At 52.3% G+C, this 22295-nt stretch overlaps 2 protein-coding genes across 9 annotated transcripts in view; one reads left to right on the forward strand and one right to left on the reverse strand.

Moving 5' to 3' along the window:
* The first annotated feature begins 1890 nt into the window (after positions 1-1890).
* TEX38 (testis expressed 38) lies at positions 1891-3180 on the forward strand. Its single transcript, XM_020987949.2, has 2 exons — positions 1891-2047; positions 2416-3180. The coding sequence occupies exons 1-2, from the start codon at positions 1903-1905 to the stop codon at positions 2955-2957; spliced, it is 687 nt and encodes a 228-aa protein (XP_020843608.1). The 5' UTR covers positions 1891-1902; the 3' UTR covers positions 2958-3180.
* A 1267-nt stretch (positions 3181-4447) lies between these two features.
* Positions 4448-22295, reverse strand: part of EFCAB14 (EF-hand calcium binding domain 14) — a 37726-nt gene continuing 19878 nt past the window's right edge. For 2 of the 8 annotated variants that reach the window (XM_020987663.2, XM_020987660.2), the window contains 6 exons: positions 21421-21516; positions 20364-20555; positions 18671-18742; positions 13941-14055; positions 10696-10824; positions 4448-7464 (listed from right to left, as the gene is read on the reverse strand). In XM_020987663.2, the coding sequence (XP_020843322.1) occupies positions 7268-7464; positions 10696-10824; positions 13941-14055; positions 18671-18742; positions 20364-20555; positions 21421-21516 (801 nt within the window). In that variant the 3' untranslated portion in view covers positions 4448-7267. The remainder of the gene's footprint in view (positions 7465-10695; positions 10825-13940; positions 14056-18670; positions 18743-20363; positions 20556-21420; positions 21517-22295) is intronic. The other 6 variants (XM_020987661.2, XM_020987664.2, XM_020987665.2 and 3 more) reach the window with 5 other exon arrangements.

The raw sequence follows: 22295 nt of genomic DNA on the forward strand, positions 1-22295 counted from the left end.
GGGGTTTCAAAGAAGGTCCAAAACAAGGTCCCTGCCTTCAAGGAGCTCACAGTCTGATGTGGGGGGGGACCCCATGTAAATAACTGCATACAAGATAGAGGCAGAGTAGGGGAAAGGAAGGAAATACGCATCATTTATACAGCACCTGCTGTATGCTTAGAGCTTTTCACAAATATTTGATCCTCCAAACACCCATTTGAGGGAGGGGCTATTATTACAATGCCCACTTTATAGCTGAGGAAACTGAGGCAAACAGAGGTTCTGTGTTAACCTCTTAACACTTAACTGCGGGAAAGAAGCAAGTCCCAGGGTGAAAACGGCTAGTAAGCGTCAGAAGCCAAATGTGACCTCTGGTCTGGATTCCAGGCCCAGAGCACTATGTTGGGGGAAGTCACTAGCAGGTGGGAGGACCCTTCCGGCTCTCAATCTTTGGTCCTATGCTTTAGTAGAACGTCCCACCCAGAGCCTCTTCCAAACAAGACCTGGAGTGAGGGGTGGCCTCGCCCGCCCAAGATGAAGATCCCCATGCCTACTGGAAGGGCGCAGGACCGTGTAGTGTACTGCTGCTTAATCTGCATATTCCCCTTTTCTCTTGTGAATATCAACTAAACAAACCAAACCCTTCTGAGCCTGGAGTTTGTGGGTAGAGGGGTGAGGAGGCCCAGGGAAGGGAAAGGGGGATCCCAGGCTGGGTTTGATGGAAGAATAAGGATGGTGAAAACACTAAGAGAACAGAACATCTGGAGCCAAGGCAAGCCGATCTCTGAACCCAGAGCACCTGCGCTGGCTCCGAGGTCAGTGCTTGGCCGCAGGGGTCAAAATCCAAAGGTTTTAGAAATGAGTTGGGCCATAGGCAGAGGCCCTCGGGGCTGGTTCCAAGGAGGAGCTGATTCGTAGAGGTCCCCAGCTAGGATCGTCAATGACAACAGATTGAAATCTCAAAAGAGATTTTAAAGGAACCTTCCCATTTTAGGGATGAAGAAACCGAGGCTGATTTGCTCTGGATCATTTTGTTAAATGGCCAAAGAAAGTTCCCTTCCTGGTCTTCCTGACCGAGTCCCTGGAGGTTTTATCTACTGGGTGCAGATGAAGATTTTCCTTCCAGCCCTCAGGTCCCCAGTTGGATGGTGGACTCCTTTCAGCTCTATATTTCACAAGTCTAGATTCACTCTGCATTTATCAATAAAATGACATCTTCAATGCATTGCACTTGGCTGTGCTGGGTGAGTGCCCTCAGGGAACTCACAGGCTGCGTGCCTGGGGAGAGAAGGCACAGATGCCTTAAAGTGCAAGGCAGTGGGCTAGGACCTCCAGGCCCTACTGGGCTCACAAAGACAGAAGTCTCAAAGAATTTACATTCACCAATAAGGGGAAAATGACATGTATGCCAACTGTCAACAGGAAATCACGACTTCATGAAATATTTATATGTGAAAAACTGGGTTATTACAAGAGAAATGAACCCACATGTGGAACCCTATGCAAACCATGCACATCCCTTCCTTCCTTCCTTCCTTCCTTCCTTCCTTCCTTCCTTCCTTCCTTCCTTCCTTCCTTCCTTCCTTTACTTTACTCATTGAGTTATGCAGCAAATATTTTACTTGGCCTGTGATGTGCAAAGCATTGCTCTAGGGAGGCCTTGGGGGGTGGGGGCAGGGAGGAAGGGAAAGGCTAGAGAGATAAGAAGTTACCTCTCTTTCCCCAGTGGAATGCATGACCATATTATATCACAGGACCTCCAGAGGGAGTCCCAGACCTCAAGGAGGGGCTGCCCTTCCTTTTTTTGTGCCCCTGCCCCTGCCCAGGGGGTAGTGGTGGTGGTGTCTGGTGTCAGTCTCTGTCCCAGTGATAGCCTGGCCTCGAGAATGTTCAGGTTCTGGAACCTGGCAACCTTCAGGAACAATGATGCCTGGGGGTTCTGATCTTAGTTGGAGGAGGGCTGGGAAGGAGGGCTTTCCCTTGGAGAGCCTCCTGAGGCCCCCTTACCCAGCAGGGCCCAGCCTTCTGCTTATGGATCCCCGAGGGGAACGGCTGAGCATCCCTGGTGGTAGGTGGCTCTTCTCTCCTTCCCCATCTAAGCAAAGACAGCAGCAGGACAGCCTGACATGGGGACAGAGTACACGGCTGTCTGAGTGGTGGGAGTGAGGGTGGGAAGACCCCTTGTCCCCGAGATCTCTCTTCCGCCACTGGCCCTTGTCTCTACCTTGGCCCCTGGGGCTCCCTGAGGGGTCAAGTCGGTTGATTTCTCACCAAGTGGCCTGGGACCAGAGCCATGTACAACTCACCCGGCCTCCCTCTTGGTCCCTGGGAGGGAGCTTACTGGGAAGGAGGAGGGAGGCATGCCGGTGGTCGGGTGGGGGGCATGCTCCCACCTGGTTTCCAGTTAACGCTAGCCCTGTTATCTCCTCTCCCAAGTCTGGCTCCCACTATACTTTGGGGTCTTGGGGCTGTGCTCTGTGGTTACCGGCGGCTGCATGGTCTTTCTCCACTGGAGGAAGAAGGTTCGCAGGGAACAGCAGGCCCAGGAGTGGGTGGAGGTGATGCAGGCCGCCACCTTCACCTACAGCCCCGTCCTCTACTGGATCAACAAACGTCGGCAATACGGCATGAACACCGGGGTCAAAGTGGACCTCCCAGCGGCCAAACCCAAGCCAGAGGCCCCCAAGCCCCTGACTAGCCACCAGGAGGGAAGGAGCGAAGCCTCGGCAGCCAGATTCTTCACGTCCCCGGCCTCTGCCCCACCCCTGGCCTGTTGCCCGACCCCAGCGCCACACAACCCTATCTTCCAGGAGGTGGCCTCTGCCCCTTCGCTGGGCAACATGCCGCCCATGGTGAACCACTCGGCCTCTTTCCCTTTCACCGCCTGTCCTAAGAGGAGTGTCCAGTTTCACTCACTGCCAGCTCTGGCCCATCGGGACTCTCGCTTGAACCCTAAGGGCTTGGCCTATGAGCTGTAGCTTGCCTTGGTCTGATGGAAGTATGGGGAGGGCTGTGGGGCAGGGGACCAGGATGCCCCAGTGGCCCGGGGCTTGCTCTGGATTCACACCCATGCAATCATCTTTTTTCTGAAAGTTCATGGCTTCTGTCTTCTCAATCGCCTTAATTGCCCATCCCCATCCAATTCACCTCCAGCAAACAAAAGTCCGATATGAAACTTTTTAATAAATGCCAAAAAAAAAAGCCCAACCCATTGGTCTTGAGGATGGAGGGTGGGGTAGGGGCTGAATGGCCAAAACGAGCTGAGCCTGGGACCACGGCCTAGCATCTAGGCCCTAGATCGTCATTTCACTAGAGCCACAGTCTGAGACACAGGAGGCAGCATCTCTTGTCTCTGGGTGAGGGGCCACTGCAGCTACTTCCTGACAGGGTGACCAGGCAAGCCTCTTCCCCCTCTGGGCCTGTAAAGCAAGGGCCTAGGCTGGTTTCAGTCTCCAAGTTCTCTTCTGGCTCTCAGTCACATGATCCAGAGGTATTGGGATACAATGGGTCTATGCTTCTCCAAGTCACCCTGTTAACTGAGACCTACTGCCCCTCCTTCCCCCAGGAGCCAGGTACCCAGAATCATAGCAGGTGCAGACCCCCTAAGCAGGGGCCCAACTGCTCAGGTCTTCAGACTCCAAGTCAACACACCTTCTGTTCCTGGCTCTCTCACGGGGAAGCATACCCCGGCTTGAAATCCTAGCACTTAAGTTTTGAAAAATCCTTCCTTATGGCTGACTAGGAAGGAAGGAATGGAATGGGGGAGGAGGCAACTATTATTCCGCCTACTTAGCGAAAGAAGAAACAGGTTCTTTGATGGGCGATGGAAAGTGACTCACTTTGGGGGGGAACTGCCAGGAAGCATTTCAGGTGTGACCTGCCACCTTCCTGACTGTGCCCAGTGGCTCATAAACCCCTCTGGTAAGGAAGTTCAGCCTCCTCGTGCTTTGCATAAATCCGCCCTGCTGTGACCTGCCTCAAACACCTTGTTCTTGTGGAAAAGGAACACTGGATTCCGGAGTCAAAGGTTCGAATCCTAGCTCTGCTCTTGGTCATTTCTCTAGTCTGTTTTCTCATCTGTGCTATCTGTCTGGGGGAGGGAAGATGGATTCTTGTGCATGTCTGGGCTGGGCTTGTTGGCCTTGAAGCTCCCCCCTTGGAAGTTTTCTCAGGTGTGAGAAACACGACCCCCTCACATGTCCCTGTGAAATCCCCTCAATGCTCTCAGGCCTGGTTGTAGCTTGGCTTTAATTGTCCCTTCCCTTGCCCAAACTGCCCTAACTCCTCTGGCAACGTTGCAGGCCACTTCCCCATTTTTATTTTTTTAAAGAAATGGGCCTCAAGCTTCATGTGGTGACTCTCTGTTCTACCAATCCCAGCCCCACAACCTCGTCTTCCAGGAGGGGGCCTTTTCGTCTTCACTGTACAAGCTACGGTCCACTCAACAAACTTTAATCACAGACAGGGCAAAATGAGGAAATACATTTTATTTAGAGAAATTCAAACTTGTTACATGTTATTAAAGTGCAAGGCTCCTCTCGGGGATGGGGACCTAGACTATCCCAGGGGCAGGAGACATCCATTCCCCATATTGGGTGGGGGCCAAACAGCTCCAGGGACAGAGCAGATTCACCTGTCTCAAAAGCAGACAGTAACAAAGTAGATGAACGAGGGCAAGGTGGCCCATGCTCTAGGGGTGTAGCGGAGCATGCCAAAGGGGGGAGAGAGGAAGAAAGGGAGAGAGAGACAGACAGAAGAGAGAGAGGAGAAAGAGGGGAGAGAGATGGGGGAGGTCAGGCCCTGATTCAGTTTCTTGGCAGGTAGATGCTCTGACCCTGGACTGGGAGGGGTTGGCCCAGGGATGGATCACAGCCAATGAAGCAAGGCCCCCCCCCCACATCTCCCTCTGATGCCCCACCCTACCTCTCCTCTGGGCAACACTCCTGAGACTTAAGGCTGTCAGTCAACTAACTTCCTTCCCCTGAACAGGTCAGTTTATGCACAAGAACCCACCAGGCTCCCTCCTAGGGGTGGGGAACACGTGGCCCTCCAGGTCCTCAAGTGCAGCCCTTTGGCTGAATCCAAACTTCACCAAACACATGTCCTCAATAAAAGGCTGAGCCTCTTCTTGCTCGCTTTCCATGTTTGGCTCCTTGACCAAACCCTGCCCCCGGAATCAGGGAGCTGATGGCAAGAAACAAAGTCCAAGAGTTTGAGTGGGAGAGAACAGAAGGAGAGCCAGGCAGCCTTGGCTGCTTGGGGCCAGAGCAGCTAGGTGCTCCCGCCACCTGCTGCTGGGCCTGGAAAAAGCAGGGATTTGTGCCCAGGTGGCACTGCCAATTAGCATGGTGCCAGAGGGGCCCTTCAGGAAGCCAGCTAGCCTTTATCTCATTGGAGGCAGGTGACTTGACCCTGGACCTTCTGCTTGGGAGCTGGCCAGCAAAGGCAGACTCAGTACATGGCCTAGCCCGTGCCAATGGGATTCCTCCTGAGTAAGATCCTAAGACAAACCCTAAAAGAAACTGACTCTTTAACTAAGAATTAACCGAGAGCTCTCCACTGACCTATGAACAACTGCTCTGAGATTAAAAAGGGCAGCCTACATTGGCCCCTGAGCTGTGGTTCACAGAAATCAAGTTTTCAAAAAAAATTAAAACCAAACCAACAAACACTACCAGGTATAGACAAAAGCCTTATGGTACAATATATACAGATCTTAGAGTGATCAGTTTTATTGCTAGAATTTTATTTGGTTGTTGGAGAATTTATAGGGACAGGTGTATCAAACAGTTGCAGGCATGGCCAGGATGGTGGTCTCAGGCACCCAGGGGGCCTGTAAAAAAGCAGAGAAAGTCCTCCACCGGGCGATGGCGTGGTGCGCCCAGAAGGGAACGCAGGGAGAAAAGCTTTCAGTGGTGGCAGATTGGACACATTCCCAGAGGGGCATTGGCCTGCTTGTCCCTAGCTGATCTCTGCTACCTGGATGAGGTTTTTGTGACTCAAACAAGTTAAGGATCATGCCAAAGGAACAGCACATACCCAGCGGGTAAGATGCTTTACTGCAAAGCTGTGAAGGGCCCAACACCAGAACAAAGCTCATCTAAATAAAGGGGTTTCCCTTGAGGCAACTTCTCCAGGCTCCCTGGTTCCCACTGATGAGCTCTGCAGACGCTTCCTCCTCTGTGATCCAGAGACCCTTCTGGGAATGGCAGGTCGGGCCAGAACTTACTGCCCAGGGAGGCAAGGAGATGATTCCTACCAGCCCTGGACACCCACTATCAACCCCACCGTGGCTCAGAGGGGCAAGAGAAAGAAAGATATTGCACTTGCTAAGATTCAAGGAGATTCCTGCCCTATCTCACCCAAGGGCACAACATGTCTGACATTTCATTTTGTGACCTTGTTGCCCGCAGAACCCTCCTGACACCAGCTGGCAGCAAAGACATGGTCCCCCCAGAGTGGCCCAGGTGACTGGGCCAAGACCACACGTGGGGGATGAGCCTCCCATCAGCTGGAGGAGAGGCTCTGAGGAGGGGGCAGGCGGGGCTGGGAGGGGAAGGCAATATCTCAGGAAGAGGAGGAGAAGCCACAAAGGGTAGATCCCAGGGTTTCACGCCATCCTTTCCTGCAAACACTTTAGCTAAGCTCAACAACCTGAAGAGTGTCTAACAAGGTTGGAAGGGCCCCCCAGGCCCTTTTCTGACTCTGGTCAGGACTGGGCAAGGGGGCGGGATGACTGCTCAGTGAGCAGCAGCCCTCCTGCCTCCGTCATGGGGCAAGCGTCTGGACATTCATGGCTGATTCTGAACTGTTTTCTCACATCCCTCCAGCGCACATAATTCCCTGTTCCATGCCAACTACTAACAAATGCTTGGAAAAGGCCTCTCTTGGACAGAAAAGACAAGATTTTTCTGGGTTTCTATAAAGTGCAGCTAATTTAAGGCAAATTTATGTAAAATAGAAAATAGGGGTTTTTCTCTCTCTATGTACACATTTTTCAGTTTAAACACATGGTCTTGCTCTTCAAAAGGGACCAGAGGGGAAGGAGGGCTCCCTGAATCAGCAGGAGTCTGAAGAGCAACATTCCTGTGGGTGCCCTGAAAGCACAGAGTTACTGCTGAGCATCCGACCAAAAGGAAAGGTTCTCCTCTTTAAAAAAATAACCATTATATAGATTCTCCAAATGAGGGGTGCTATGCAGCTTCAAAGATGTGGGGAATGCTGGGCTGAGGGAGGGGTGACTCGTCAGGTGATGGCCAGCTGGAGGCCTGGGCTGGGTTTCCAATTTCTAATTCTGCCCCATATGCTCAATGCCTAAAGCCAATGTCAGCTCCAAGAAGGAATATCTCCCATCTCCGTCCATGTCAAACTCTGCCATGCTCTGGGCAGATGGGACACCAGAGCCAAGCAGGTCCTGGAGATCCTGGTAGGACAGCTTCCCCTCGGGCCCCTGGTCTGTCTTCTGGAACAAATCCTGGAGATCTGCTGAAACAAGACACTCGATCACCCCCAGTTTACTCTTGGGCCGACTGCTTGGGAGGGCAGTGGCTGCGGGAGAGCCAGGAGGCCCGGGCTCCTGCTGCAGAGAGAAGCGGCCCAGGGCACTCCGCTTGCAGAATCTCACCAAAGGCAGTGGGATGACAAGGAATGACAGCTGCTGATTCTGTGTGAAATGACTGCTCATGCCAGTCCCTGGAGATGCAAGGTGCTACCCTCATCCCTCGGCTCACAGTGCCTCACAGTCACCCGTCGAGGCCTGGAGCCAACGCCTGTTTGACGGAGGCGACAGTGACCCTGTGGGCCTTCGTCCCCACCCTGGGCCCTCTGGATAACTCCCTCCACTGCGGTCTTTTATGACTGCCTTGCTACCGGAACCAGAACGACTTCCTGAGCATCTTTAAAGCCCAATTGGGAGCCGAGAGACACACGACCCTGTGTGCTATTCATTCTTATTGGCTCCTGGGAACTCACAGGGAGGCTGAGGGCAGTTCGGGTCAGAGGCTACCTGCAGAGGATGGCCGGCCTGGCCACAGCAACCCTGGAAGACCATCTCTTGGATTCTCAAGGGGCTGTTATCTCTGCCAGAAGGATTAGCTACAGATGCTGGAACTAGGGGGTGCACAGACACTGTTGGTGGGATCCTGGGCAAGGAAGGCGCTGAACTCATTTGCCTCAGTTTCCTTGTCTGTAAAATGGGATAACAAGAGCACCTCCCTCACAGGGCTGCTGTGAGGGTCAAATGAAATAATATTTGTAAAGTGCTTCGTACAGTGCCCGGCACATAGTAGGTGCTTGATAAAGACCTGCTTCCTCCCCCCCCAATTAACCACCTCTTCTGGGGTGTGCCCAAGAGTCAGGTCTGTGACACAGTCAGGAAGGCCAATCGAGTCTCAATCAGTTTGCACAATTTGTTGGTACTTACACAACGTCCCAACCCTTATCCACAAGGCCGATCTGCTGTCCTGCCAAAAGCAGGTTCCCGAAGTCTGACGATACCAGTCTTCCCATCCACACAACCCCCATCTTGGGGCCTCCAGTCCCTCCCTCAGGGCACTCCCAGGTTGCACAAGCCTCTCTGTGTGCTTCCTGGCAGGCACAAGGGGCAGGGAATGGGGCCAATGATTCTCAAATGAATCTAACTTCATTCCAAATCTCAGTGTAAAAGGGAGGACGTGGAGCAAAAGCAGAGACTCCCGTAAAAAGAGACAACTGCACTGGACAGGATGGGATGGGAGGGCCACCAGGTGACGGAGGGCTTACACTTACAAACAACAGAATTGGGAGCAATGGGAGGACACTGAAGAACCTCCAGAAACAGGGAGGTCAGCTTCGAGAAGCAGCGAGCCTCCAGTCACAGAACGTGTTCAAGAGGCTGCAGCCCCTACTCGGAATCCCAGAAGCCTACAGCTGACACTTCTCACTCACTAACTCATTAGCAACTGGGGTGACCCTTCCTGGATGTGTCCATTTTTTAAGCTGCAGGCTTAATTATGCGTTAAATGGATGGATGGATGGATGAAAGAAATCCTCCTATGGGCATCTACACTAACCCACACCTGAAGCAGAATGTCTTCCACAGCCTGTCCACGTGGCCATCCAGTCCCTGCCTGAAGACCCCTAGTGCTGGGGAACCCACTGCCTTCTCCCCGGCGGCAGGACTCCCCCACGATGTGGCCTCCAGGCTCTTCCCCATCCTTGGGGGGATTGGGGGGGGCTCCACTTTATCCCTGTCTTCCCCAAACTAGGGATCCCAGAGCTGCACCCAGTGCTCCAGGCCTAGCTGACCAGGGCTGATGACTCTAGAGGGACCCCAAGTCTGGAGTAGCCTTCGGTGCTCGCACACTCAGCACAGGCCATGTGGGGGGCCTCCTCCTGCCCTAGTCTGGATGTTATAGGGCACCTTCTGCTCTGAGGGAAGGAGGTGGGACTGAGTCACTTCTTAGGCTTCTTCTAGCTCTAGGACACAAGCGTTCACTGAGTTCTCACTGTGGCCTAGGCCCTTCCACGGTCTCTGGGCCTCATTCCCCCCTCCACTGTGCCTGACTCCACAGACTTTGCCACCTCCCCCCTTCTTGTCCCCCCTTTGTATTGTATTTCCATTAGAATGTAAGCTCCTAGCGGACAGGAACTATTTCTTTTTGCTTGTGTTTGTATCCCTTGCACTTAGCACAGAGCCTGGCACAGAAGAAAAGCTTAAAAAATACCAGTTGCCTACCAGCTCAATGACTGGGTACACAAAAGATTTATACAATCTATGCAGTGGGGATAACCGTAAAGTCTTACACTTGGATCCCTCCCAAGGACAAAGGTAAAAGGGAGGACAAGACAGCAGGTGTTTTGAAAAGGACCTGGGAGTCTGAGTGGATCACAAGCCCAATGAGTTAGCAGGGTGGGGAGGCAGCTTTAAAAAAAGCTGGCGGGATCTTTGGCTGCCTCAAGAGGGATGTGGTGGTGAGGGCAAGGCTGGGGAGAGTCGCTCTGTGCTCTGCTCTTGTCAGAACTCTTCGGAGGACTGTATTTTGTTCTGGGCAACAAGCTTTAGGAAGGACATTGATTGTCTGGAGAGTGTCTTGAAGAGAGCAGCCAGGAGAAGGAAGGGACCTTACAGGCTGCTGAGTTCAACCTCCTCATTTTACAGGTGAGGAAACTGAGGCCCAGGGGGCTGTCTGAGTTCACAGAGGCACTAAGGAACAGAAACAGAATGTGAACCCAGGTCTTCCACTGAAAACACACTGCCTCTCCCAGGGCAGAATTAGGGAAAAGGCATGGAAGTGGACAAGAAGCATATTTGGGCTCAAAGGAAAAGTTTCTTAAGCCCTTAACTGCCCCACAGTGGCATCAGCTGCTTTAGGAAGTAGTGGTCGCCTCTGCCTGGGGGTCTCTGAGCCAGAGCTGGACGACCCCCGGCCTGTGCCACTCTGGAGGGGAGGCTTCCTATGGGCCTCGTGGCTCCTTGCAAGGGACCTCTGAAAGCGTCTCTTCCAAATCCCGTATTTTGTGGGTGAAGAAACAGCGGCCTAGGAGGTACAGGGATCACCCAAAAGTATGTGGACAGCAAGGATCCAAAAGTGGGATCTGAACCCAGGTCCTCTGACTGGGCTGTTCTAAGGCTTCCCTGAGAACCTTCACAAACACTCAGTGGTTTCAAAGCCCCTCAGCCCCCCACCCACCTCCTAACCAGCTCCGTCCTTGCCCTTCCTTCCCTTTCAGACTGACCTGTCAGGCTGGAAATTTCTGGGATGGAGACAGGTCTCAGATGGGCAGCTGTCTCCATCTGGTTTCCAAGAGATCGTGGGGAATATTTTGGAAATGTAGACGGCTTTGACGCAGAACTCTGTTTTTTCTCTGTAACAGACATACACAGAAGGGTTAATCTGATGGAATGATATTAAATTAAGCCAGTACAGAAAGTCCCTTTTGAAGTCACCATCAAATCTGGAGGAAGGAAAACGGAGTGACAAAGGGCGTGTGTGCTATGCCGCTGAAGGGACATGAGGCCAAGGTTAGAGTGTAATCAGAAAAGGCTCCAAGGGAAACATCAAAGGCCAGAAGAGCTCTGACAACCAGAGACAACAACCTTCGGGCTGGGAAAGAAAGGGCGTGATGAGGGCTTGGGTCACCCCACCCTCGAATCTGGCCACACAGTTTTCATTTACATCTCCTCCCCCAGGGGCACAGCACCTGGACTTAGATAACCCTGGGTACCCAACCAGGGATGCAAAGTCCCAGGTAAGCAGGGAGAAGGGAGAAGAGCATTGAAGGATGTTAGGGTGTGTGTGTGTTGGGTCCCTGCCATTGCCTGGGGCAGAACCACAGCATGTGGGGAATGGAGCTGGTAGTCGGGTATTTTGGCCACTGGCTGGTGAGCCTGGCTCAGTCCTGGAGCCCACCATGAAAAGGATCCTTATGTTAGGGGCAGCTAGATGGCGCAGTGGATAAAGCTCCAGCCTTGGAGTCAGGGGGATCTGAGTTCAAATCCAGCCTCAGACACTTGACACTTACCAGCTGTGTGACCATGGGCAAGTCACTTAACCCCGATTGCCTCACCAAAAAAAAAAAAAAGAGAGAGAACCCACTTTTAGCAGCAGCTAGGTGGCACAGTTGATAGAGCACCAGTCCTGAATTAGGGAGGACCTGAGTTCAAATGCAGTCTCAGACACATAACACTTACTAGCTGTGTGACCTGGGAAAGTCATCTAACCCCACTGCCTAGCCAAAAAAAAAAAAAAGGAACAAGCCATGTCAGATGGACACCTCTTTTCTTGACAGGACTGGTCAGACAGGGAATGAAGGCTGTAATGGGGCACCTGGCAAAGGGCTTCCCTGTACTCACTCTCCAGGAGGATGACAGAGTGATGTAGGCTTGAGGAGGGGACAACCTGGTAGATTTGGAACTTGCAGAGGGACTGCGTTCAAAGAACAGGATTGAATGGGTCAGTTTCAGGCTGGAAGATTTCAGGGGCGTGCACTGTCCAGAACTGTACACCAAGACTGGGCATTTTCTGACGGCTCCTTCCTGGAACCTTTGCTGATGCCCTTTGCTCTGGGATGTTCTCCCCTCTCCTGGTTCTCCTCCTGCCCTCTGCCTGCTCCTCCTCGGGCTCCCCTCACTGGACCCTCATCAATGCCACGTGCATTTGACACAGGGGATTCCCAAGGCTCTGTCCTGGGCCTGCTTCTCTTTACAACCTCTCACCAGTGACCTCACATTGATGACCTCATCAGCCCCTGGGGATTTAATTGTCATTACTATTTAATAATTTTTTCAATTATCAAGCCTTTATTTTTTCCCCCTGCTAGTTCTGATCCTCCCCATCATAAAAAAAGAAAAATAATTTCTTGAAACAAATAAGCAAAATGAGGCAAAACAAATCCCCTCATTGGCCACATCCAAAACTCCATCTCCTGATGCGACGCTGAGTCTGCTGCCAGCCTCACTGTGGTCACGTTTGGGGTGGGGGAGGTGCAGGAGTTTAGTGCCCTTCCTTGTCGCCCCAGGGCCTCAATGATCATCTCTATCTCCAGCCACCTCTTGGACACTGAACTGGGTGTCTGACAGGCCCCTCAAACTCTGCCATGTCCAGAACAGACCCCTCCTGCCAGCCCTGCCTGCACACAGATGCACCGAGCCAGTCTTTTGCCAGACAGACCCCTCCTCCTCGGCCTGCTGGCCTCGGGTCTCCTCCCTCCCCACCTCATCCTCTACTTGGCTGCCAACGTGATTTGCCCAACAGGCAGGTGCGCCCACATCTCCACCCTCTACCACAGCAAGCCCCAGTGACTCCCTACTGCACACCACACAGACAATACTCTGTTTGGCCCTGTACTCTTTCCAGACTTGTTTGTGATTACCCCTCCTCCAATGGCCTGAGGTCAGGCCAGCCTTTCTGCTGTTCTCACACACAACATGCCATCTCCCGTCCTAGCACCCTGGCCCATTCCTGGACTGCCCTCTCTCCTCATCTTTCCCTCTGAGAATCCCTGATTTCCTTCAAAACTTAGCTCAGATGTCACAACTCCTACACAAGGTCCTTTTAAGCCACCCCCCCCATTTTCTTATTATTTATTTTGCATGGTTACATATGTACGTTGCCTCCCCAGACAGAATGGGAGCTCCTTATGGGCAAGGGCTATCTCATGTCAGTCTGACAAGGGCAGCATGGGGCCTTCACCTCTCTGGGCCTCAGTTTCCTCATCTGTAAAATGACCAAAAGTCCCTTCCACTCTAAGAGTTGGGCAGTGCTCATGCAGATGTAAATGCTGAGGATGAGGGACTTCTGGGGAAGTGACAAAAATCTATAGATTACATAGGCAGTGGGGAGCCTGTTGGGAGATTTTGAAACACGTTGGCAGAAAAGGCAAGAGCAGCCACCACTGCTCATTTACAGGTCCACAGCTTGGGCTGCAGAAGGTAGCACTGGGCTGAGACACCACAAAAATCTCCTTTGGGCACTCCCCCAGGTTCTCAGGTCTAAGGCATCTAATGAAGTGCCTGCCCAGCCGTGGGCAGGGCCTGAGGGGCCAAAGACATGCGGCTGCATCTCCCCTGGCATTTATGGAGATGCCAGCTTTACCCGAAGGATTCATGTCCCTGGAAGCTTTGAAGGAATGGGCAGATAGATGTCTTTCAGGACAAGCCAGGGACAGTCCTTTTCAGAGACAGGGCAGGACAGGGGCACCAGGGAACTGCCAAGCCCCAGAACTCTATCTGTAGTAGCTGGTGATTTTTAGGAGCACTGAGGTTTGCCATCTAAAACCAGTGACTGTTAAGCGTTGACCCATAAGCTACAACTCAGGCCAATCCTCTGGTCATGTGAGAGTCAGGCTCTTGCTAGTTAACAGATGCAGGAAATTCTATCTGCAGCTCAGTAGGCCCACTGACCCTTACCAGACTCAACCCTCTGGCCCTTTCTGTGCCTGAGCTCGGGGCTGTGCTCCCGAGCAGGCGGGGGCTCACTCACCGTCCTCAGAGGCCTCCTCACGTGGCTGTTTGGGCTCTGGCTTGCCTGTGAGAGCATTGATCAGCTGGAGCTTCTCCTTCAGCTTGGAGGCCTGAGTGTCTTCATTGTCTTCTTTCTGCCCCCAAGCAAAGATCAAAACAGGTTTATGGGACTAAGTGGCCAGAGTGTGAACGACTACTACATTGGAGGACATGACTGCTATTCTTGGAGCCTGAAAAGCCATCTATCAATCCCAAGGAAGGATTCAGTTTGGTCTGCTTGGCCCCAGAGAGCAGAACTCTGGAAGAAAGTTCTTATCTACAGATAACACAATACACATACTTGTACACACATATGCACACATGTGAAGAAGACCTGGGCTGCAGTCCTAGACCCATCACTTACCTGCTATGTGTTCTGCAATGTCAGTCTGTACCTCTGTCCAGTGGAGATGGTACGTGCCCTCCTACCCCCCTCCCATCACCTCCTCTGATCCTCACAGTAACCTGGATGGGAAAGCATCCATTTGTAGATTGTCAGGGGTGGTACGCGCATACTAGGTGTTATTGTCTATATTACAGGACCCCCGAGGAGGGAGCATCCAAGCCGGGGGCTGAGATCAAGGGCCCCTTGGAGGTGGGCATTCCTGTTAGTGGTGCAGATTGCAGCCCACCCTGACTGACTGTTCTCCCAGTCCAGTCCCCTCAACCCCCTTCACTCCAGGGGCTTCCCCCAAGCTCTCTTGGTGTCGAGGACTGTGGGCTGTGCTCAGGCATCTCTCTGCCTTGCCATACCGGCTGCTCCTCCATTCCTCTGATGACATCCTCTGGACTTCCTGGTCTGCTGAGCGTGTTGAATCTGCTCCCACCCACCATGTGCCTCTCCGCTGCCACGGTTCCTTCTTCAGAGGCTGTCAGGCCCCATCGCCAGCCTGGGGTCATTAGTTCTCAGTCACTGACTGCTCCTTCTCAATCTCCGGTGCTGGATCACCACCCATGTCATGTCATGCCCCCTCGCTGTGGGGATCCCCTAAGGTTCTGCCCTGTATCCTCTTTGCTTCTTCTCAGGGATCTTATCTTGGGGATGTCATCAGCTCCCCCATCCTCCTCTCAAAGCTCCCATGGAGCTGTTAGCTCTCCGCGCCCAGCCCTACTCTCTGCAGGTCCCGTCCCACACCTCCCACCACCCACTGTATGTTCCAAAACAGATGTTCCACAGTCAGTCGACTAGCACGTAGTGCATTTATGTGTCAAACTCAATGTGTCCAAAAGAGAACTCGCTATCTTTCCTCTCCAATGTGCCTCTTTTGCTATCTTCCTGGTTACCTCTGAGGACTCCATCATTGACCTCGTCACCTGGACATCTCCCTCGCCCTCTGCTTTCATCTCTCTCACCCCTCTCCCTTCTCCTTACTTTTGCAGCCAGCCCCATTTCCCTCCCTGGTCAGGCCCCCATCATCTATCACCAGACCACAGGTCTGCTTAAAGGGCCCCAGAGGCTCCCTCTCCCCTCTACTACCACATATATACATGCACACGTGTGCTGGCTCCAGCCTGCCCTTCCACACTCCCTCTCTGCTCTGGCCTGGCCAGACTGGACGTCTTGCTGCTCCTCACACACTGAAGTCCACCTCCTACCTCTGTGTCTTTGAACTGGCTGTGCCCCAAATCTGAGATGCACTCTCTTCACCTCCCCTCGTCTGAGAATCTCGTTTGCTTCAGTGCCTGGCTCATTAGCATGTGAGCTCTTTAAGTGTATGGATGGTATTTGCCTTTCTTTGTATCCCCAGCAGACAGCATGGTGCCTGGCACATAGTAGGGGCTTAATATCTGTTGCTTGTGGACTCCAACATGACCCCTATGGGAAGTCTTCGCTGAGCTCCTCAAGTACCAGTGCCTCACCTCCCTATTATTCTGTGCTTAGACCTCTGCATGTTGTTTCTCTGATGGGACATAAGCGCTTTGAGAGCATCCCTACTTTTCTAAGTTTAGTGCCTAGATTATAGTAAGAGTTTAATAAATGCTCATTCACTCCCATTGTGCCCCTCCCTTTCCACTGATGCATTCTGGCCCACTTTCTTATTCCTAAACTAATTTTCCATTTACAGTATCTGAAAAGATACACATAAACACTGATGGATAAATTCTGTCCCACTGTATCCATCCAAGTGCAAACCAGGGTCTGGAGAACAGACATTATTCATCTACGTGGTTTCTCCTAAGTGGAGAGTTAGTCCAAATTTCTGCATGAATATGGATCTCATTTTAGAAGCCCTGTGATATAATGCCATCAGGGAAGAGGAGCTTCTGGAGGGCACCATCCCCTTGATCTTGGGATTCCACAATGGATCTTCTCTATGAAACACCTTAAGCAAGCCCGGGTTCTTTCTGTAATCTCCATCAAAAATTCTTATAAAATATTGATACATACATGGGAGAGGCCATAATTGAGAAAAGCTGCTAACATACTTGACTGAATCGAAGTTTTTTTTTCAAATGGTCAAACACTGAGTGAAGTGGGATCTTGCCTTCTCTATAAAGCTAGAGTCTCCTCCTGTAGAATCCACAAAAACTGTACTTAGATTAGAAAGTGGGCACATGGGTGGAAACTCTATCAGCAAGAGGTCCTTGGTAGCCTCCCCTGGAGAGCTGATCCCTTCTAAGAGCATGGCTTTCAGCACACACTATCCCTGGGCATATTTGGGCCACATGAGTAGCTTTTTTTTTTTTTTGCTTTTTTGGTGAGGCAATCAAAGTCACACAGCTAATAAGTGTCAAGTGTCTGAGGCCACATTTGAACTCAGGTCCTCCTGGCTCCAAGGCCAGAGCTCTATCCACTACACCACCTAGCTGCTCCTATGAGTAGCTTTTTTTCCCCTGTCCTCTTCAGTTTCCTCCCTCAATAACCATTTATTAAGCACTTACTATGTGCCAAACCGTCCCTTCCTCCCTCCCAGAGTGCTACAAAGTACACAGTGATACTGGTTACTGTCTAGCCTGGATGAAAGCCAGAGGCTCCCTAAAAGGGCTCCGTGAAGAACTACACGACATGTCCTGAATCTTGTGGGACCTCATTTCCACCCCCCCCGCCATGATCATAGGTGTGAGGGGCTTCATCTCTTCTGGGGTCAGGGTAAAGTCAAATACCTGGACATTCCCTGGGACAGTGGAAGGAGCCATGCCCTAGCGAGTGGAGACTGCCTTCTGCTGCATGTGCTGTCTGAGGAGGATCTGGGCCAGTGACTTCTTGTGTTTCTTGGCCAGATAAAGGACTCTACCAGCCAAGCTGCCTCCTTGGTCCGAGGAGCCCAGGGAACTGAAGGCTGTCACCTCTGGTGCTGGTTACCGGCTGTGAACGATCAGATTATTCTGGGCCGGGCAAAGGCTGCATGGAAGGCCACACCATGGCTGTGCTGAGAATGCCATCATTCCGATGACTGTTGAAGTTGGCAAGCTTGCTACCTCCAGCACCTTCCAAGTCTCCCTGTAGTGGAGGGGATCAGAGGGCACTGTGCCATCAGTGTTCTTGGGGAAGGGACTGAATCCCACCTCAAAGCCCCAGGGCCAGGGCATCAGGCAGAGGTCCAGGTACTGGGGTTCCTGAGGAAGGGCCCCACATCTTCTGGGAAGAGCTTGGAGGTCACATGTAGCTTTTTCTGGGCCGCCCCTTGCCCACCCTGACACCGTCCTTTAAGGCCTCCACACTGATCTCAATCTTACTGCTATAGATGGTGGCCTAGTCGATGTGGTGCACAGGCTTAACATCTGCTCAGGCTCGCTCCAGCAGGTGCCCAGGAGGGGCATCCTCCATCCAGTGTAGGGAATGTAGGCCCACGCTGTCCTGCTTAAGGTCTGGAGGTCCTCCCTTTCTGCTGCATCCTCCCGTCCTCCTGCTGTGCAGCCTTGTTCTAGCCCTCCAGAAGCACACCTGAGATGGCAGCCTCCTGTGCTGCATAGCAAATAGGCTATTACTATACAAATAGGCTATCCCTTGTGCCCTTGCAGGTCCCTCCATAATCTCACTAAGCTCATTTGCACTCACAAAGTAGGGAACAGTGCCAACTGCTCCCTCATTCAGGCAAAGGCGTCCCAGACTTTAGAGGATCGACAGTGTGCAGAACCATTTCCTCGCCTGTTACTGCCTTCCCAGGGGCCAGTGTAACTCCTTCAGGCATCTGCGTGGCTGCCCTCCCAAGTGTGGAAGAGATTTACACACTTAAGTAGCCTCTGTTCATCCCTGTCCATAGAGAGATGGAGAGAAGTGGATAGAAAAGCAACAGAAGCCAAGTATGGGAAGCTTTAAACACCAATGGCCACGTGGTGTTATCAGCAAGGACTCCTCCGTGGCTGTCTCCAAAGGCATTCCCATCCATATCTGTCCCCTCTCAGCGCCCCAAATGGACAGAGTATGTAACGGGTGCTCTCAGTAGCTCAGCTGGCCGCTGAGGAGAAGAGCGTGTCCAAATTTGCTCTCCTTTCTACCAGTCAGAGCACAGGGAATTCTCCAAGATTCTTACAGGTCACTTCTCTGGGAGGAACGAAGGAGGGGACAGGATGGAGGACAATGGGAAGCTGGTCAGCGGTGTGTGTGTGTGTGTGTGTGTGTGTGTGTGAGTGCATGTGCCCCTGCACCCATCTACATGAAGTAGAGATGACTGGTGCCTGCGGTGACTGCCGTAGCGGAGGGGCTGAACCGTGTACCCAGGAGATGTGGATGCCAAGGTGGCCTGCCTGTTTCTTTTTCTCCCTTACCTTCAGGATTGGGGCTTGCTCCCCAACTGTCCTATGAGAGTCTCTGTTCAGAGAAGCAGCTCCAGCAGCCACCTTGAACATGATGAGAGGATGGAGAAGGGAGAAGGAGGGAGGGAGGAGAGGGGGCAGAGGAAGAGGGGGAGAAGGAAAAGAAATTTCTTTAGGACAAACATCGTGCCCTTTTCAATCCCGGCTACATTCGTCTGGAAGCCTGGAGAACACTTTCACATGGATAGCATGGATCAAAAAGGAGAATGAGAGTGAAAGGGAGCAAAGCCACAGAGAAACAGCACCACAGTATGGGGCAGCTTCTACCAGGAGTCTGTCCCAGACCTGAAGATGCTGACTCACACAGGCCTCCTTCTCTTCCTCTAAACCAAAGGGGACTGCTGGGCTCCCGTTACCAGATCTCTCCTGGGACATACTGAGGCCCAGAGGCTGCCTTGCCTCCTGTTCACTGCTTTGAGGAGTCCACATGGGAACCTTTTTATCTTCCCAGCTCAGTATTAAATGGCCTGCCCTGGTGATGGACAGCAGAAGCTGGTACTTGGGCACCCCCAAATTCACAGAGGAAGAGGAGGCTGGCTAGGCCCCTGGCCAAGGCTGGGCACTGCAGGAAAGCCTGGATCTGGCTTTCCCATATTGCACCTGCCTGACTCTGGGCACGTTCACGGAGATAAGTATGAGCTTCCTGCATGACACTGGCCTGTGCAGGGCCTACTGTAGAACCACATACATGCAGATGATGAGAGGGAGACACACACTAATGATGAAGATGTTAAACCTAGCAGAGCATATCACCTAGGATGAAGACAACATGGTGGGGTAGAAAGAACGCTACTCATAGAGTTAGAAGACCAGACTAACTAGAGTTCGTCTTTGGTTTTCTCCTCTGTAAAATGGGAAGGATGATGACATGTGCACTCCTGACCTCCCAGGGATAGTACGAGAAGCTGTGCTCCATTCAACCTTAAGAATGTGATCCTCCCTGAAGGGTAGCACAGCAGAGGGGAAGGTGGGCACGCTCCTGGCTCTGTTGGGTACCAGATGCGTGACCATGGGCAGCTTACCTGCCCTGCAGGCCTCTCCGTCTCCTCATCTGCAGCCTCCCAGGCTTCTTCTGAGTACCACAAAGCCCTGTTCTAAGAAGGCACTGCCCTGGTGACCTCTGGCAGTCAGCCAGGGAGCTCTGATAACCGCCTTCCTACACTCAGTGCCATGGGCTCTTCCATGGCTCCTGAGGCGTGAGGGAGCCCATGGCTGCTGACATTTAAGTGTGAGCTCTGGGCCTCAGTTTCCTCATTGGTGAACACGCTTCCTCCTGATTCTAAATCCAAACAAAGTCTAAAAAATAGTCAAGATTTCTCATGACCCTTGGCCATCTGCACATGCCACGCAGGAGCCCAGGATGAAGGGTACAAGCAGCAGGTTGGCATGGCTCAACCTCTTGTGCCTATGCAGATGGGTTGGCCATCTTTTCTGTAAATCACTTTTCTCACCTGTAAAATGGGGTGATAACTCCTGTTCTGTCCACTTCACCACATCATGAGAATCCCATGAGACAATGGATGGAAGCGTCATGCAAATGCCACACCCGAATGACTGTCTAATCTGGGAGAAGCCTGAGGGCAGCCACATGGACATGGCACACAGTAGTGGTCAGAGCATGTTGCCAGGACCTAGACAGTCTTACCGTAGTGAAGGACAGGTTCTCTCTCTTTCCTAACTTGCTCAGAACCACCAGGCTGCTTCCTATCGAGTTGACTCTCTGGGTCAGATTCCTGACTGTCCCATCCATCCCCAGAAGCTTAAGGTCATTCTTTCTCTGGTACCCCAAGAGGGTCCTGTTGACCTCTTCTAAAGAGCTCTGAAGGTGCAGCATGTCCTAGAGCAGAAACAGAGCACGTTGTGGATTTTCTCTGGCCGGCAAGCCACGGTCACATCACATGACCCATGCTGCTTCCTATCTCTACTTGTGGCCAGGTGGCTCTGACCTCAGAGAAGGGAGGAGGCTCAATTACATGAGTCCCTACAGAACAGAGTGACTGGGAACTGATTTCTCAATGTCTGCCCCTCCCGCCGGCAGCAAAGCTTGCGGGGTCATTAATGAAGAGACATATTCATTAATTTATCAGAACAATACCACCTTAGGAATGAGATCAATTACTGAATTGGCTCATGTAACACAACTATTACAAGTTGTGCATTATTCAATACAAGATCTAATTATTTTTATTGACATTCTCTGGTACCGATTGCTATTTATAAGAATGAATATTCTTGGCTTAAAAATATATTGAATCTGAGGATGGGAATGCATCCAAAGGGCGGATCCGTCAGCTTTCTTTCCTCTTAGCCCGTCGCTAGCCAAGACTAAGGTTTTTTTGACAACTGGAATTCCCAGAGAGGGGCTAAATTAATTTTGACTCAAACTGGAAGACACAATTTCTGAATGCACGTTCCTCCCACTGGCTCCAACCTGCTCAAGTTGTTAAGTGCAATGAGCCCCTCTCCTCTGCTGTGCCGATTCTAGGGCACCTGGGCAAATGCACCTGAAAGAAGGCATCTACACGCCTGCCCCACAGGCAGAAGGAGACCAGAGCCTGAGCACTACAGGAATGCTGAGTGGTCCTGGGCAGATGCCTGAAAAGGGCTGACATGGTGCCACTGACTGAATCCAAATGGTTCACTGGGTACCTTGCCAAGCTGGGTATGGCCTGCTGAAAGCCTGAGGAGGAAGCAACAAGTACCTGCTGGAAATTCTCTCTTGGGCTTTTCCTGCCCAGGCCTGGGACCATGGAGGGTGATGGAGCAGCCTTGCTGCTCTGTTTCTCGGGGTGCTGGATCTAGTAGGAGGAAGGGAAGAGACAAGAAGCTACGCCTGAGGCCTCTGCAGAGGGACCAGCCCAACAGCCACAATTCCGTGGTGAGAGACCACCTCTATCCATCCCTAGCCTGGGCTGGGTGCTGAAAGCCTCAACTGTCTCTGTAACCCCAAAGGCATCAGGCCCAGGCCCTGGCTGAGGCCTCCAAAGGGCCCAGAACACAAGGAGCCGATGTCCTCTCCCTCTCCTCTCTAGTCAAAGAGGGTAGTCTGCCCGGCCTTGTGCCAGGTGCTGGGGATACAGAGACAAGAGTCCCTGCCCCCAAGGAGCTCACAGATGCCAAGCTCTCCCATGGTCTCTACCTTCTGTGTTTCTGCTTACACCAGAAAAGCCATCGAGGACTTGGAGTCAGGAGAAGCTGGGTTCAAACCCTGCTTCAACACTGGCCTTGATAAGCCCTGACCTGCTCGTCTGCAAACTCGGGGGCCATTCTCTGGCTCAGAATGGAGAATCCTGTGGCCATTCTCTGTATCTCCGTCTCCGTCCCACACTGCTGCTGAATTCTGAGCCCCCTTTAAATCCCACCTCGAATGCTGCCCGCCCTGCGCAGCCATAGAGGTGGCACCTCCTCCCCCCCAGGGCTGCCCAACATGAGTTGGAGGCTCACAGGAGTCCCCTTTTCCCTCACTCCCGCCTCCTCTTCGGCCTCGCCCCTGGGCTCTGTTCACACCTAGGACTGAGTCACTGTTTGCTGCTCCTGGAGCAGTGTTATCATCATCATTGCTTAACCTCTGTCCCCT

This window comes from Phascolarctos cinereus, unplaced genomic scaffold (assembly GCF_003287225.1).
Source record: "Phascolarctos cinereus isolate Bilbo 61053 unplaced genomic scaffold, phaCin_HiC Scaffold_5;HRSCAF=322, whole genome shotgun sequence".
Lineage (NCBI taxonomy): Eukaryota > Metazoa > Chordata > Mammalia > Diprotodontia > Phascolarctidae > Phascolarctos > Phascolarctos cinereus.

Excerpts from the sequence above, each read along its gene's own strand:
- TEX38 (XM_020987949.2), top strand. The coding sequence starts at position 1,903 with ATGATGCCTGGGGGTTCTGATCTTAGTTGGAGGAGGGCTGGGAAGGAG. Across the intron at positions 2,048-2,415 it reads ACGGCTGAGCATCCCTGGTG|TCTGGCTCCCACTATACTTT; the intron begins GTAGGTGGCTCT and ends TCCTCTCCCAAG.